Source organism: Alligator sinensis, unplaced genomic scaffold (assembly GCF_000455745.1).
Source record: "Alligator sinensis unplaced genomic scaffold, ASM45574v1 scaffold1123_1, whole genome shotgun sequence".
In the NCBI taxonomy this organism is placed as follows: Eukaryota; Metazoa; Chordata; order Crocodylia; family Alligatoridae; genus Alligator; species Alligator sinensis.
In genome coordinates, this window is record NW_005842540.1 from 416,385 (window position 1) to 431,815 (window position 15,431).

Consider the following 15,431-nt stretch of genomic DNA (forward strand, 5'->3'; position numbering starts at 1 on the left):
CCTTATTGTTGATATCAGTAACAAGGAAGTAAATATAGCTGTGGCCATCTAGATGATTGAAAGCATGTGTGTTTAGGTGCTACGTTTTTTTTTCAGTTCTATCTTGGCATGCTGTTTTTCTTGCCTATGTGTATTTTCGTACTGTGCTCATCACTTTAACAGTGATCTTTTCTTAACTTGTGAGCTAAGCAGTGTTGAGCTTATTCAGACTCTCAACTGGAATTCCTGGGTCCTGTGTTCATCGAGTTCTGGAGAATTGTTGCACCCTTAGAATGACTGCAAGGAATGTCCCAGCTTGAGACCAAAGAGCCGCTGTGCTCAGATATGCCATATTCTGAGTGAGGCATCAAGCCAATCAAAGATGACTGAAACCCTTTTACTAAGAATAGGAAGGTTAATTGGTTCCTAACCGATGGAGTTCTTAATTGTAAACAACTTCATTTGTCTCCCAAAACTCATGATTGTATTTCTGATGTAAAACATGATTGCAGCTGTCTCTTGATCCCTTCATCAACTGATAAGTAATGTGTTGCTATTTTTCCTGTGAAGAAATATTACATTTAAGTACTTGGTGACCCCTAAGTGTCCTCCATCTGCCTTAGGGTAAAGTACTGTTTATAAGATGTGTGTGCATTCCTGGGGTGAATACTGACGTGTGTCAGTCTTTAAAAGTAATTGAACAGTTTCTTTTTCTTTCTGTTTCTTCCCCAGGTGTCCTTTGTGGCTCACGTTGCAGGTGGCCTGGCTGGGATGTCCATAGGTTACGTCATTTTCAGCTGCTTTGATAAGAGCTTTATAAAAGATCCGCGATTTTGGATTTCTATTGTTGCTTATTTGGTCTGTGTTGTGGCTGCTGTATTGTTTAACATCTTTCTTTCACCTGCAAACTAAACCAAACTAATCGTGAAAGAATTGTTAAAATCTTCAGGGAACTGACATAAAAAACTTGTCATTTTTGTATAACTACAGAAGGACTCTGTAAATGTAGTCTTTTTTTAAACAGTTTTTAGATTTTTAAAAAGTCACCTTGACAGTGATCCTGTCTCGGAAATTAAATGTTTTTACTAAAATATATAACGTAAAAAAAAAAACCCCAAAAAACCCAAACCCCCCCCACCCCCCCCCCGCCCCAATAAAGCCTTTTCCATATTATTGCTTTGTATACAATTGAACTAAATAAAATGGTTCTTGGTTGCTTTTATAGATTTCTTTTCTACTTTGTTTTAAACCGAGTTGCCTTTGTGATGTGACTAAATACGAGATATCAGAGATTACTTTTTCACGTAATTTTTCACGTTTTTTACCAGTGTTCCGGTCTCAAAACTAGCGATCAGTAAAACGAAGTAATCTTTTTAGAAGATGGTGTAAGGTTTTACAGCTGTATATTTATTTACATACTTGATGTATATGCTGCCCGTACCAACAAAGGCTCAGGGCAGCTTATACTAAGAGGCAAAATAACTTTTATAAAAGCAGATTGACTATTAAAATAAGACCTAAAACAAAAGCCCCCTCCCCAGCTTATCTCTGCTTGCTAAATTCCTGCCAAATTAGGAGGGTCTTAAGGCATTTCAAGCTCGGGCTCTGGCACGCCTCAAAGGGGGAGGGAGTTCTGGAGTTGAGGGAGTCCCTGCTGAAAATGTCCTCCGTGCAGCTGCACCGAGCAGACACTGACATTGGTGCATTGATGGTACTTGCAGGAGGGTGGTCTTGGCTGACTTCAGGGATTGTGATGGGCTGCGTAAGGGAAAAGGCTGTCCCCTAAGTGTGTTGTGGGTAAGGGAAAAATACACAGTGTAGAACAGATAGGGTTTTTCCTTCATCTTTCTCACCTTATAATACAAGCCCCATTAACTTGGTCCGAGCAGTGGGATCCAGTGCGCTGTTCTGTTCCTGCAGTCAGTGGCACTCTCTGCAGACAGAGGAAGTTTTCCTGGCAGCTTGTCTTTAAATTTAAAAAGGTTAGGGGGATTATACATAGAGCTACGGCAAGCCTGCCTTTCTGTAGGGTTCCTTGGACTTTCCTCCAAACTGGCAAATAATAGCTCCTTTTGCAGACAACATAACCTGTGTGGATCATGAAAACGTAACCTAGGGCTGGAAGGAGCTCTTTTGACTCCAGTCCCCTCCTGTTGCACATACCATGCACCATCTTCACTCATGAAATAAATTATTTGCACCCAATGTGGATTAGTTGTGTGCCCTGGCTGCTCCTTTGGCAGGCTGTTCCAGCGATTTGGGAGCCCTAAGCACTATGTCTGTCTTGGATTTTGTAATCCAGGAAGGGCAGAGACTCTCCCTCTGATGCCTCTAGGGTGAAAGAGAGGTTGGTTTGTACTGAATTTACTTCTCTCTTACAGGAACCTCCTGGCACTGAAATACTGAGCCTGTTCAGACTGGCTCTTTGTTCTGCATTTTATATAACCTTGAGAAGGAAAGGGAAGGGTTGCATGCCATGGTGAAGTCCAGATAGAAAGGGTTCTAGAGGCTGGTACCTGAGACTTGATTCATCCACACCAGCAAAATTGGCAGCAGTATATGCTGTAGATAACAAAATGGCCTGTTTCTAGGAGAAACATACCAAAGCATGAAATACTCATCATCATAATAGTCAGTATTCTCATGAAAATGGAATTACAAGTATTGCTACATAGAGTAATTTGATGAGTCTTTAATTTCCCCGACTAAGAAGTCCAGGATGACACTATTCCAGTCGACGGTTATATCAGTTTCAGTGAGTTAAAGATTTCTTGAGCATAATATTATGTATTGTGGAAGCGAATGTTTCTCTTGCCACCTATCTTTTAAAGCAAAACAAAACCAAGTTCCTTGAATTATTGAGTCTGTCCACTCCACTGCTATAAATATCCTAACTGGGGAGAATTTAGGGATTTAGGTGGATTAATATTCTGTCTTTTTAATTGATATTAAAAGCTTTTGATGAGAAGGAAACATGTTTAGAAAGGTGTTTTAAGTAGCACTCGAAATGGATGATGACAGACCTAATGGAAGAAGGCCCTTCTGGTGCTTATGGGCATGACCAATCACACTAGGATAAAGTTTCATTCAACTGTGAAATCGGACATGACCGATTGATTGTTACTCGCTGCCAGGATATTGATTAGCTCTGGAGAGCTTTCGGCACAGGAAGCTTGTTAACGCTGTACAATGCACTGGTTGTTACAGGAACTTGGTTTTTATGCAATGAATGGACGAGAATAAAACTAAGCAACTGGGCGTTGCTAGATGTAGCATGCCATAACTGTCCACTCCGGTGATTTATTTTACTTTTATTTTTTTTAAGGCCTGATTGTAGGTTGTTAACGGACAGCCTTGTCTAGTGATCCACCACACCGGTGCACTGGGCTGACCAGCTTTGCTACAAGAAAAGCTTTGCACAAAAAAGTTTTCTGTCTTCCCAACTTTTCCCCAGATATTCTAAAATGTAACATGTCTGGCTTTTTATAAGACCTTGATGCATCAATTGCAAATGTAAAAGTATTTAGAAATCTGGTGTCCCAAAGTGCATCTTGTCCACAATGTCGTCTTATGTTCAAATTGATGTAAATTGTAAAAAGTTTGCAGATATACAACATGTGTACAGTTTAAAATCCTCTTGCACTGATTATTGCTTCCATCTATAGCTAATATGTGTGTTTGTCCCAGGGAATTGTTACAAAAGAAAAGAAGGAAGAAGAAACCTTTTAGACTCCTGGAGTTTTGAGTTTTTTGATTCAGAAAAGGATTGTTTTATTGTAGCAGTTCAACTTTGGTCAGTTAATTTTTTGCTAGAAGCCATTGCATTGTAGATTGATTTTTCCTGCCTCCCCTCCAACTATAAGTTCAGTGTACAAAGCACGCATTTAATGCTCCATTTAATGCTGCAGCAGTGAAAGAAGCACTTTTTGGAAATGATGTGAAATCTCTCATAAATGGAAGATAATAGACACTGACGGTCTTGGATACTGTGGTGGTCTTACTTGACTTACCTTGGTAAAGGAAAGGTATGTTTTTATTCCTTGTATTTCTTCTATCCAGTTGTTTAAAAAGCTGATTGAAAATACATTTTTCCTCTCTCTTAGGCTGTTTCATTGTAAGTCTTGCTTTGTCAGTGTTGCAGTGTTCTATCTTCAATCTCCATTTAATTCTTCGTGAAACTTCTATCCTCTAAAGAGGAAATTATTTAAATCCTAGCAAAACCAGTTGCATCCAAAACCATCTTTGTCTGTATTTAATCTGAGATTCATCTCTATTTTTAATACAGTTGAGCCTATTACGTTATACTTGCTGCATATTTTATATTAAAACTGCCAACATAATTGAATTGTTTTATCATTACACATATATATTGTAAAACAGCTCTACACTTTTATCAATGCAATGCATAAAATTCAATACATGTTTAAAATACTTCAAACGGTCCTTTGGCTGGATATTTCAGAATATTTCATTGTAAAGCAGAAAGCAGCACAATGCAAGACTTGTGATTTAATATAAGCTTTTGACTGTAAAGACTGATGAACTGCTGTAAAAGAAAAAAAAAAATCCATTTTTTCCCCCCCTTGAAATATTTATTTTTAATAGAAACAGGACCACAGATTTCATTTGGTATTATCCCATTATAGAATGTGGTATTCACTTCAGATACCAGTATCGCTGGTCATAAGAAAGCTGCCTGAAAGTGGGCTGTCTCTTCAGGATAGTCATCCAGAATACACCAGCAGAATGATGTGTACAAAAGGCACTTTATTATGTTCATCTTAAATATATTGCTGTGCCCTCAGTGGTGTAACAAGAATACTGAGGGTCATAAATCTTCCCCGAAACAGTCACTGGATCCTGATTTTTCTGATATCGTGTACTAGGAACTAGCTCCGATTAAACTTCCACCGCAGCAGTGGTTGCTCAAGCTTTCTGAAAACACCCTTTCTCCTCCTGATAACTTTCATAGGCAGGTGCAATCCAAACCGTGGGAAGGCTCTTCTAGCACCGCTGCAGGTTTAGGGAGTCCATAAAAGCAGTGTCCCAGGGTGACTATTTTACAAAGCGTGGGGGGTTCATTCCTGGGTGAACTGTAGAAAAGGCCTGGTGGCATCTACCCTGTTCACAGCAATGCCGCCCCCCACCCCCTGAGTCCTAGGGACGGGTCACATGTTATGGCTTTGACTGCATGATGTACCTTTCACCCTTAAGCTGTATTTCCTCAAATGATTTTTCAAAGTTATGTGAGAGGCAAGGATTTTTTGAGTGCTACCAAAGATAGCTGGTTTGACTAGAAAGAAAACGGGTTTTCTGCAGATGTGCTGATCCTGTTGAAAAGTATAATTAAAAAGCAGCACCTCCACCTGAGAGGTTATTCCAACTGTAGGGCTAATGAGTTTGTGACAGATATTTCTGACAATCCCTTTTAATGGCAAGCTCACTCAGGTGAGACACTTGTTCACTCTCAAGGGAACTGTAAAATGAGGGCAGTTTTCCTTTAAATCAGGGGTGCTAAAGTGTAAGATTTTTGCACCTTATGCAAAGCTTTCTGCTTCTGTGAAACAGCCTCTATAAATGACTGTGTGTTAATTGTAAGAGATGTTTTCTCCCAATAATATCAAGTTCTTTTTAATATATAAAACACTGTCAAAAGCCTGCAACTGTGATGCCATTTGATATTTCTCTCTCATGGCTTTTAGTGCTAAGATGGCAGAGTGACCATGGGAGACTGGAATTTCCTTGGTGGCATTTTGGAGGAAGTCCACATTCACTCCACTATTATTGGAAAGATCTGGCTAACTATCCTATTCGTATTTCGAATGCTTGTCCTTGGAGTGGCAGCCGAAGATGTCTGGAACGATGAGCAGTCAGAATTCATTTGCAATACCGAGCAACCTGGCTGCAGAAATGTTTGCTATGATGAGGCCTTTCCTATCTCTCTCATAAGATACTGGGTCTTGCAAGTTATATTTGTATCTTCACCTTCTTTGGTATATATGGGCCATGCCTTATACAGACTAAGAGCATTAGAAAAGGAGAGGCAAAAGAAGAAGGCACAGGTCAGACTGGAACTCGAAGGTGTTGAATTAGAAATGACTGAAATTCGAAAAAGACTGGAGAGCGAGCTTCATGAACTGGGCCAAAGAAAGCTAAACAAAGCACCCCTAAGAGGCTCCTTGCTTGGCACATATGTGATGCATATTTTTACTAGATCAGCATTTGAAGTTGGGTTTATGATTGGGCAGTATCTTCTTTATGGGTTTCAGCTTGATCCCCTCTACAAGTGCCAGAGAGATCCGTGTCCAAACACAGTTGATTGTTTTGTGTCGAGGCCAACGGAGAAGACTGTGTTCATATTATTTATGCAGTCGATAGCAACTGTGTCGCTCTGTTTAAACATATTGGAAATTATCCACCTAGGGTTCAAAAAAGTTAAGGAAGGGCTTTGTGGGCAGGATGACATTGATGACTTCTACGTAAGGAAATCGAAGGCAAACTCCGTAGTACCCCGGTCTTCCATGGGAACCTCTTCAACTCCACAAAAAACACTTCCTTCTGCACTCAGCGATTACACCTTGCTGATGGAAAAGCCTCCTGACGCAGCGGTCTATCCCGTTTTAAATCCACCTTCTGTGTTCCAGTCTATTCAAAACAGCCAGACAGAGAGTAGTGATAATTGTTTCCTGATTGAACAAAAAAATAAACTCTCAGAAGGGATGCAGACTTCTAATGCTGGCAACAGTCAGCCTGGCAAGACTAGCTCGAATGATAATGAAACTTTAATTAAAGTATTTGAGTCAGAAAGCAATTATATTCAGAAACCAGATGAAGACAAACATTTCCCCAATGGTACTTTTTGTGGTCGTATAGATGCTGCTAGAGGGACGTGCTCAAACAGCCTTGTTGACCTGCCACCTGGGTGTTCGCTGCAATCTGACATTGTGTCCGTTGCTTCAGCGGACGGCCTGGCCAAGCCAGGTGAAAATCCTTCCTTGTGGAGCTTCTCTGCCGTGTTTGCGAGTGTGGGGTCTCCAGCAAATTCTCCCGCGGGCAAGAACGGGAAACAACCTAGTTTCAGTGGAAGCAAAGCCCTGCCTGTTTGCAAGATGGGCTGCAAAACATCCAGCAGACCGGACACTCCTGATTCTCTGGGCAAGATGAGCTCGGACTCCAAACAGCACAAGGACTACGATAATCCTCAGGCTCTCTCCCTCTCTCGGCAAATGTCCGTGGCAAGGAACACCAGCAGCAGGCATTCTCCTACCGATCTCCAAATCTAAGTGACTGGCCAATACTTTCTTTTGTTTTTCAGCTAATATCTCATCAATATATTGCACCAGAAATATGTGAGCCCTGGGGAAACAGGGACGTTGTACTGTAGCATGAGTAATAGCTATTTCTGATGGTAGTCAGCTGTTCCACCTAGGGAACGTGAAACATGAATAGAGTGAGCGCTTCTTCAGAAGTTGGGGGGTACTCTTCTAAAGAAGCATGTAACAATTCAACTCAATTCAATTCATTATTAAGGATTCTGGCTAAAAGCCTTGCTCCTGAAAACAGCGTGGAAGCATGTAACAATTTATTTCTCCGTAATAAAAACATGATTTAATGGGGATGTCAGACTAAATTCCCCCACCTCCGTCCCCAAAACAGGAGGTGGTAAAGGTCACGGTCATTCGTACCAACTCCTATTGTAGGAGAATGCTGGAAATTTGAAAGTCAAGTTCTGGGCCTCACTATGTACAAAGAATGGATTTCTAACTGGCAGCATATAAAAAGATAAAGATTAATTATTATTGTCTGAAAGCATTTAATTAAGAACTGCAAGGTGAAATTAAGCTAAGGGAAAGGTACAGTCTTGCAGGAAAATCCTGTAACAGGAGTTCATTCTTTTCTCTATACCTGATTAGGAAGTGAGAGAAATCCCAGTATTTCAGCCTTTAAAAAAAAATTAACAAAAAAAACCCCAAAAAACCTGGACCAAGTCCTACACAAATGAAAGAGTTCTGTTTTGCTGAGGGTTTGGGTGAGAAATTTGGGAAGAGAAGGGAAAAGTTGAGATTTAATGAGTCCTTCCACCCTAATTTTACATTTCTGCGGCCTAAGTCATACTCAGCTGTTGTTTCCACAGGTACAACTCTGCTGAGAGCTTCAGTTGAATTTGGGCTAAACTCCTTATCCCAGACTACTGCCATTATACTATGTATTACCTTGTGACAAGCATGGATTATGAATGGCCTGTGAGCTTTTTACTATTCTTTTTCACTCGTTTAGCAATTAAAATGTGTCTTCCAGCGAGATCTGTGATGATTCAAAGGCATTTTAAATACTGCAAAGTTATCTTTAATATCCTGAAAATACAATGCACTGGTGAGGTGGCATCAGGTGCAGCAGCCCAGGTTGCTAACCCTGCACACTTGCTTCAGTTGCCATCAATGAGTGTTACTGTCTTGGGAAGAGGATCACCTCCCAGGACTATAACCCCTTTTAATAAAAAGGATCAAAAATAGCATAAAAAGGGATGCACAACCCCCCCCCCCCCAATTGTATTAAAAAAGGGATGCACAAGTCTCCCTCCAAAGTTGTATAAAAAAGGGATGCACAACCCCCCCAAATACTGCAAAAAAAAGCGATGCACAAAACCCCACTGAAATGTTGCAGAAAAAAGATGCATAACCCCCACCCACTACCATGAAAACCCCCCCCCCCCCATTGCATAAAGAGGGCAAAAATTGCATAAAAGGGAATGTGTAACCCCCCAGAACGGTGCATAAAGTGATGCACAGCCCCCTCTGAAATGCATAAAAAGGGATGCACAAAAAAACCCTCAAAACGTTGCATAAAAAAGACGTGCAACCCCCTCAAAACGTTGCATAAAGGATGTTCAACCCCCCCCAATTGCATAAAAAGGAATGCACAACCCCCCCAAACATTACATCAAAAAGGATGTGTAACCCCCCCGAATGTTACATAAAAAAGATACACAGCCCCCCCCAAAATGCATCAAAAGGGATGCAACCCCCCAACGTTGCAACACCCCCAACTTGCATCAAAAGGGATGCACAAACCCCAAACGCTGCATCCAAAGGGATGTGCAACCCCCCCCTCCAAAATGTTACATAAAAAAGGCTGCCCCCCCCCAAACATTGCATAGAAAAGGGATGCACGCCGCCCCCCGTCATATGTCCAGACACGCGAGCGTCGCAAGCCTCCGCTCCGCAGGGGGCGCTACGCCCAGAGCAGGGCCGCACGGAAGCCGGAGGCGTGGCCAGGGGCGAAGCGTCTCCCTGGCAACCCGGGAAGCGCGGGGCGGCGGCGGCCCAAAGCGCAGGGCGCTGGCGCGCAGGCGCAGTGGCGGGCCGGTTGGGATGGCGCACTACAAGGTGGGCCCGGCTCCCTCCCCCGTCTAGTCCCTTTCCTCTCCACCCCACAATGACCGCCTTGTCTTGTCTCCTCTTCCCCCTCAGGCCGCCGATTCCAAGCGCGAGCAGTTCCGCCGCTACCTGGAGAAGTCCGGGGTGCTGGACACGCTCACCAAGGGTAAGCGCCGCCTCGGTCCGGGCGCCTCACACGGCCGCGCCGCCCCGCCCCGCCCCTCGCAGCCCCCGCTCCGCTGCCCGGGGTTGAAGAGGCTGTGTTTGCACACGGTCAAATATAGCACGGGCGCGAGGGGTACACAGCCAAATACGGTAAGGGCGCGAGGGGTACACAGTGAAATACGGTACGGGCGCGGGCGCTGAGAGCTACACGGTCAAATATGGCAAAAGCATGGATGGGTATGCAGTAAAATACGGTAAAAGCAGGGGCTCCCGAGCGGTTGGGCCCCCCGGGCCGTGCTGCACGCTCCCCACGTGCCCGGTTTGCTGGTGGGTAGAGAAGGAACCACCTTTGACTGTAGGCACATTTTGAATTTAAAAAACAAACAAACAAATGCTCAAATCCTCTGAACTATTTAATTTCCAGTGTTGGTAGCCCTATATGAAGAGCCAGAGAAACCAAATAGTGCATTGGAGTATCCTTCTTGTTACCCTGCAGACGGCGATCGCAGGGATGTGACGCGGTATGGTGCTAAACTTTGCATCTGAAACTGAGTTTTAGTTTCTTTGCTACCCTGGAGAACACAGCAGCACAGTCGCCCGATGCCTGAAGAAGGGTGTTTGTACCCAAAACTTGCAAAAAAACCTTCTTTCCCAACTCTTTAGTTGGTCTAATAAAAGATACTGCATCTACCCAAGGTGTCCTTAGACCAGCACAGCTGCACCCAGCACATCTGAAACCGAGGCACCGTTTGCTGGCTCAGAGGTATGGGAGGGACTGTCGTGCCTCTTCCCCAGCCCTTCCTCTAGTAGAAGGGAGAAGAAGCAAACAAATGGTGGGAAAAGAAAGAGAAACTAAAATCTCTTGAATTGTTGGGTGAGTCAGCGCGTGGTTGGAACGAGGAACGATTACTTTTATTATCCATAAGAGTCCGTAGGGTGCACAGTGACATAAGCTCAGTTGGATATTATGTTAAAAAAAGCAATTTTCAAACCAAGTCTGAGATGACTCTCTCTAGTCTGGACTGTTTGAAAACTTAATCTTTAAAAAACAAGCTGTTACATTCCATATCAAATGTAATAATAATGGCAATCTTGGAGACAGCGCTTGGGCAATCAAGTACAGTAGAAAACTGGAAATCTCTTACATGAGAAATTACTCCCAGCAGCTTAAAGCTTGTTGGGAGTAATCAAGGCTCTGCATGAGCACTGGTCCCTGGTCTGTTAGTGTGATTCTTTAATGGCAAAAGGAAGAAAAAGTCTAGTAAACACTCTAAGACTTCTCCTTGGTGGGGAACTTCTTTCTTTGTACGTTCCAAAATAGGTTATTTTTTCATGTGTTAGTACTCACAACTCCAGTTCTCTCTTCCTGTGAGACTTCCTACTTGACATCCTGCAGCAATGATTTGAGGCTTTACTGCACACAGTGCAGTAGTAACTAGTTAAGTCTCTCTCAAAATAAAAATCATTTTAGTTTTATAGTAGTCACTTGTGGAAGAGAGCAAAAAAAACTATTAGATACTTTTTACCATGTTTTAAAACAATTCAGTTACAGTCTCCTTTCAAGGCAAAATAAATTTTGCTCATCTATTACGTCCTCTTGGGCTTGCAGATAGACATGGTGTTATCCTTCTTCCTTAAGGAGCAGGTCAGTTTAACTTGTCAATCTGTTCTGGTTTTGTTTTAGCTGTTGTTTGACTTCTGGAGTTCAAATACAAATGAGAAAAGTATCTATTGCGTTGCAGACTTGAAAGATGCTATCGATACAAATAATTCTAATTTAGCAAATGTGAAGTTTTTCTCACAGCTCATCTACCAGTGTTAAAGCCCACACTTACATAAAGTCAAACTGAAGTGGAGAAATACTTAACTTCTGATTATTAGCTTTCTGAAGCATCACCTAGGAGCTGCAGCTCCAGAAAATCCAGAAATAGAGGCACTCCGTTTGGAAGTAGCAGAAGTGAAAGAAAAATATGAAGCTGTGCTTGAAGAAAATAAAAAGTTAAAAGCAAAGGTAAGTATTGACTTAGTGCTTGGAGGCTCTTTAACATATTTAAACTGTAAATAGAAAAGTACTGTGATGTTTACTCCATGAATATTAACCACCTGTGTTTAATTAGTGTTGAATGCGGATGTTTCTGTGTACAGGTCTGGAAAGGGATGGATTCTAACTAGTTACTAATGGATTTCCAAGAGATTAATCTTATGAATGAAATGGCCTCAGTGTTCTAATATTGCTAAATTCCTAGCTTATCTTTTATTTCTCTTTTAAGCTTTGGAAAACCAGAATTTTTACAAAAAGAATTTTTAAGTCCAATGGAGTGGAAGTGTAGGATTAACTTCACTTTCTTGAAATGATGTAAAACTAAATCTAGATGACACTTCTAAACATTGTTTTGAAAATACTATAACTGCTGGGGCTTTTTGCAGGCCACGAATTCAAGGAGAGAAGCTGTGTTAGGTCATTGTGGTCAAACGTCTGGTCCGTGGGCAGGATATTGCTTAGTGGAAACATTTGTGAATGCAGAATAACTTTTATTTTTGTTAGTTGAACTGCAATAGTTTTTCCTTGTCTCTAATAGGGATTGCCTGCCCCTGTTAATAGATAGGCCTGAAGGGCCAGGAAGGGCAGTAAGGCGTAGCATTCCAGGTGGACTGGGCCTGAGGCCAGTAAGGCCAGGTGGCTAATGAAGCAATTAGGTGCACCTGATCACTGGATGCAGCACACCCAGTCACATGGGTGGAGGAGAGGAGGCTTGGGGATTTAAGCCTAGTCTCTGCCCTGCAGCAGGGAGAGGAGCTCTGAAGAATGTGGGGCTGCTGGGGATGGACAGACAGACACCCAGGCCACCCAGGAGAGCTGGGGAAGGAGGCTCGTATGAATGTTGGGGGTCTACAGGTCACATTTACCCCAAGGAGGGAGACTTTTGTTCTGTGAAGCAGCTGGCTTGTGTTTTTGTTCTGTTTGTAGCAGAGGGCTGGATTGTGGCTACAGAGGTGGATGCCACAAACAGGGGTGCCTGGGTGGTACCCCCCTGCTACTTGTCAGGAGCTAGCTCTAAGCTAAAGGAGGAGAGACTGGTGCTGAGACTGAAGCCTCAGGAGGGGCTGCTGCCTGGGAGCTGAGGTCTTAAACAGGAGACTAAGGCTGAGGGTACAACCAGAGGAAAAGGGGGTCACGGCCAGGACCGAGGCTCTGACAAGTCCTCTACTGGAGGTGTTCCCTTAAAAGGGGAATACCTTGTGGTCTAAGGACAGAGGCAGACCAGGGAAGCACTTGAAGGGGAATGCGGCCCCCAGAGCAAGCTGCTCTCAGCTCCAGGGACCACTTTTCTCAACAACAAACAGAATAACATCAGAGTAGCAGCAGGTGAGAGACTGGAGGGGAGCTGGGGCCAGGGGTAGGGGAGAGCCTGGTGGTGGGGTAGCAGCATCCTCAAGGGCTCTACAGTGGCTACCAAGAAAAAGGAACCAGAGTGATATACGCAGGGCTGTCTCTTGGTACGAAGACTCCTTTACTTGCACTACAAGCTGATGATCTATCCTGGTTCAGAAGGGGACTGGATAATTCCATGGAAGAGGACAGGCCCAGCAGTGGGTATAAACATTTATAGTTAAAGGTGCGATATTATGTTCTGGTTTGTTGGGAACAGCTTCCCTTTTATCTCAGGAAGGTATCCAATCTAGATCTGCTTGGTGTTCAGGGTGGCCATCGTAGAGGACAGTTTGGTTGACCTCTGTTGATACAAAACCGGATGCCTGTATGTTCTCTATTTTTCTCTTCAAGATAAAGGCATGGGGTTTCGTATCAATAGAGGACAGAGTAGCAGAAAACCAGAATGTCCTCTATGATGGCCACCCTATTCAGTAAGAGTTGTACGTACTGATTCATAATGAACGTTCCTCTATTTAACTGGCCAATCGGAAAAATGGATTTCTAATTGAGTGCTCTGGCTGTCTGCTATACTTCTCTATTTTAAACATGACTTCTGAAAAAATCCCAGGAGATGCTAATCCCTATCTGAACAATTGCAGTCAAGATGCTGCACTACAGCATATCCCAAAGCAACGTGGAAGAATGCGTAATACAGTCATCTAAAGCAGCAGCCTTTATTGGACAATTGACGTTTCTTTCACTGACAAGCTGTAAAGCAAGAAACTGGTCTGCTTTTAAAAAGCATCTGAAGGGATTTAGGAATACGAATGCATGGTAAATGCTTTTGAAAATCTTACCTTTAAAGTGAAAGGTTTGTTTCTTTTATACAGTGTATGAAGTTCACGGCTTGAAGGAAGGACACTTTTTGTACTTTGGAAATAAGTGCATACAAATAACAGTGCTAAATGGGACTTCACAGAATGAAATGTGCTGCAAAATAATTAGGTGCCTCTTGCTGGAAAACACTGACTTTGGTATAGCTAACAGAATTCCTCTTTTCCACCCTACAGCTGGCGCAGTATGAACCCCCTCAAGAGGAGAAGCGTGAATAGGGATACAGGAACTGTTGATGACTAGACTCAATAAAGGGCTTCATGAGAACTGTAGTTTGACTTCAATTATGTTTAAAAAAAAAAAAAAAAAAAAAATGTAGTGATCTTACATGGAGAAGGAGTTTCAGTGCGCTTCAAGCCACAAAGTGGCATTTTTCTCTCTAGAGTAGGGGCATCAAGCTCAACCCCTGCTGCTGCAGGTCACCCTGCCCCCATATCCAGTGAGCAGCGTAACTGCTCTTACCTGTGGGAGGTGAGGGTGTTACATCTGTGTTACCTCAGGGTTGAGCATGGTCTTGCGTAGAGTTTAGCACAGTGGCCTCCAACCTTTTTAAATAGGAGATCACCTTTTGGCATTTAAAAGCAACCCGAGATTTACTGTGTGCTGCCACCCCCTCCCTCTGTCCCACAGGTAAGTCTGTGGGGCGGGAAGGTGAGGTATAGAGTAAGGCAGAGAGAGAATTTTTGGGGGGTGTGCGCCTCCCTAGGAGGTAAGTTGCAGCTGGCTGGACCCCACTCAACTTACCCTGCTCCTGCCTCTGCATCGCTGTCCCTCCCTGCAGGGGCCTTGATCTACCCCCCACCTCCAAGGACTGACCTGAGGCATGCATGTGGGCACTCAGCCCCCTAGCCCAGCCTCTGATCGACTCCAAGAGCTACTGCTAGATCTAGATCCACCAGTTGGTGATCACTGGTTTAGAAGAGGGTTAGTCTGGGGTGGTTTGGATAGGGACAGCCCTACCTCGGAGGCAGGGGTTGGACTAGAGCAGCAGTTCTCAACCCCTGGGTACTGACCCAGAAGTGGGGGGCAAGAATATATGAAAGGCTCACGAACACTCGTGGAACAACGCAATTTTTTCCCCTCCTTTTTAAGGGAGAAAACCGTGGATTCTCTCTTTTTAAAGGGGAAAAACATGAGAAGCAAACACTCCTTTGAAAGGAGAAAAGCGTGGGAAATGAACTCGTGGCAAAACATGGATTTTTGTCTTTTAAAAGGAGAACAATGGGAGAAGTAAACTTCTTTTAAAGGAGAAAAATGCGGGAAGTGAACACTCGTGGAAAACTGGCTTTTTCTCCTATTACAGGGCAAAAACGTGGGCAGCAAGTGCTCCTTTGAAAGGAGAAAAGCATGGGAACCCGGTTTCCCTTTGCAGGTGGGCTCTCTCCTTCAACACAGTGGGTGAGGGCTGGCCCTGGGCGCTGACAAAGGGGTCCCGGTGGGGACAAGCAGAGCCCCCCCGGGGGGACGAGACGCGCTCCGCCCCGCCAGTCCAGCCTGCCCCCCCGCCCCTGTTGCGGCTGCAGCCCAGACCACGTGCAGCATGGCCCGGTCACGTGCGGCCGCCCGGGTCAGCTGACAGCGCCCCGTCACCTGACCAAGCCGCCCTACCCTGCTGGTCTGCACCGCAGCCAATGGTGGCGCGC

General features: G+C 43.8%; 3 protein-coding genes across 7 annotated transcripts in view; all 3 read left to right on the forward strand.

The window, feature by feature from the left end:
- The window catches only part of RHBDL2 (rhomboid like 2), an 11,765-nt gene extending 10,652 nt beyond the window's left edge, over nt 1-1,113 (forward strand). For all 5 annotated transcript variants that reach the window (XM_006031905.3, XM_025213573.1, XM_025213572.1 and 2 more), the window contains exon 8: nt 712-1,113. In XM_006031905.3, the coding sequence (XP_006031967.1) occupies nt 712-891 (180 nt within the window). In that variant the 3' untranslated portion in view covers nt 892-1,113. The remainder of the gene's footprint in view (nt 1-711) is intronic.
- Nucleotides 1,114-5,702: 4,589 nt separating this feature from the next.
- Nucleotides 5,703-7,267, forward strand: GJA9 (gap junction protein alpha 9). The gene has a single exon (XM_006031932.2). The coding sequence runs from the start codon at nt 5,703-5,705 to the stop codon at nt 7,260-7,262; it is 1,560 nt and encodes a 519-aa protein (XP_006031994.1). The 3' UTR covers nt 7,263-7,267.
- Nucleotides 7,268-9,312: 2,045 nt separating this feature from the next.
- MYCBP (MYC binding protein) lies at nt 9,313-14,055 on the forward strand. The gene is made up of 5 exons (XM_006031907.3): nt 9,313-9,365; nt 9,450-9,522; nt 9,946-9,994; nt 11,403-11,532; nt 13,965-14,055. Exons 1-5 carry the CDS (start codon nt 9,351-9,353, stop codon nt 14,004-14,006), a joined length of 309 nt encoding a protein of 102 aa, XP_006031969.1. The 5' UTR covers nt 9,313-9,350; the 3' UTR covers nt 14,007-14,055.
- Nucleotides 14,056-15,431: the final 1,376 nt, after the last annotated feature.

What these genes read in the sequence shown, in the direction of transcription:
- GJA9 (XM_006031932.2), top strand. Translation starts at nt 5,703, where the DNA reads ATGGGAGACTGGAATTTCCTTGGTGGCATTTTGGAGGAAGTCCACATT.
- MYCBP (XM_006031907.3), top strand. An exon ending in GCTGGACACGCTCACCAAGG is followed by an intron (nt 9,523 to 9,945) that starts GTAAGCGCCGCC and finishes TTTAATTTCCAG; the next exon opens with TGTTGGTAGCCCTATATGAA. An exon ending in AAACCAAATAGTGCATTGGA is followed by an intron (nt 9,995 to 11,402) that starts GTATCCTTCTTG and finishes TCTGATTATTAG; the next exon opens with CTTTCTGAAGCATCACCTAG.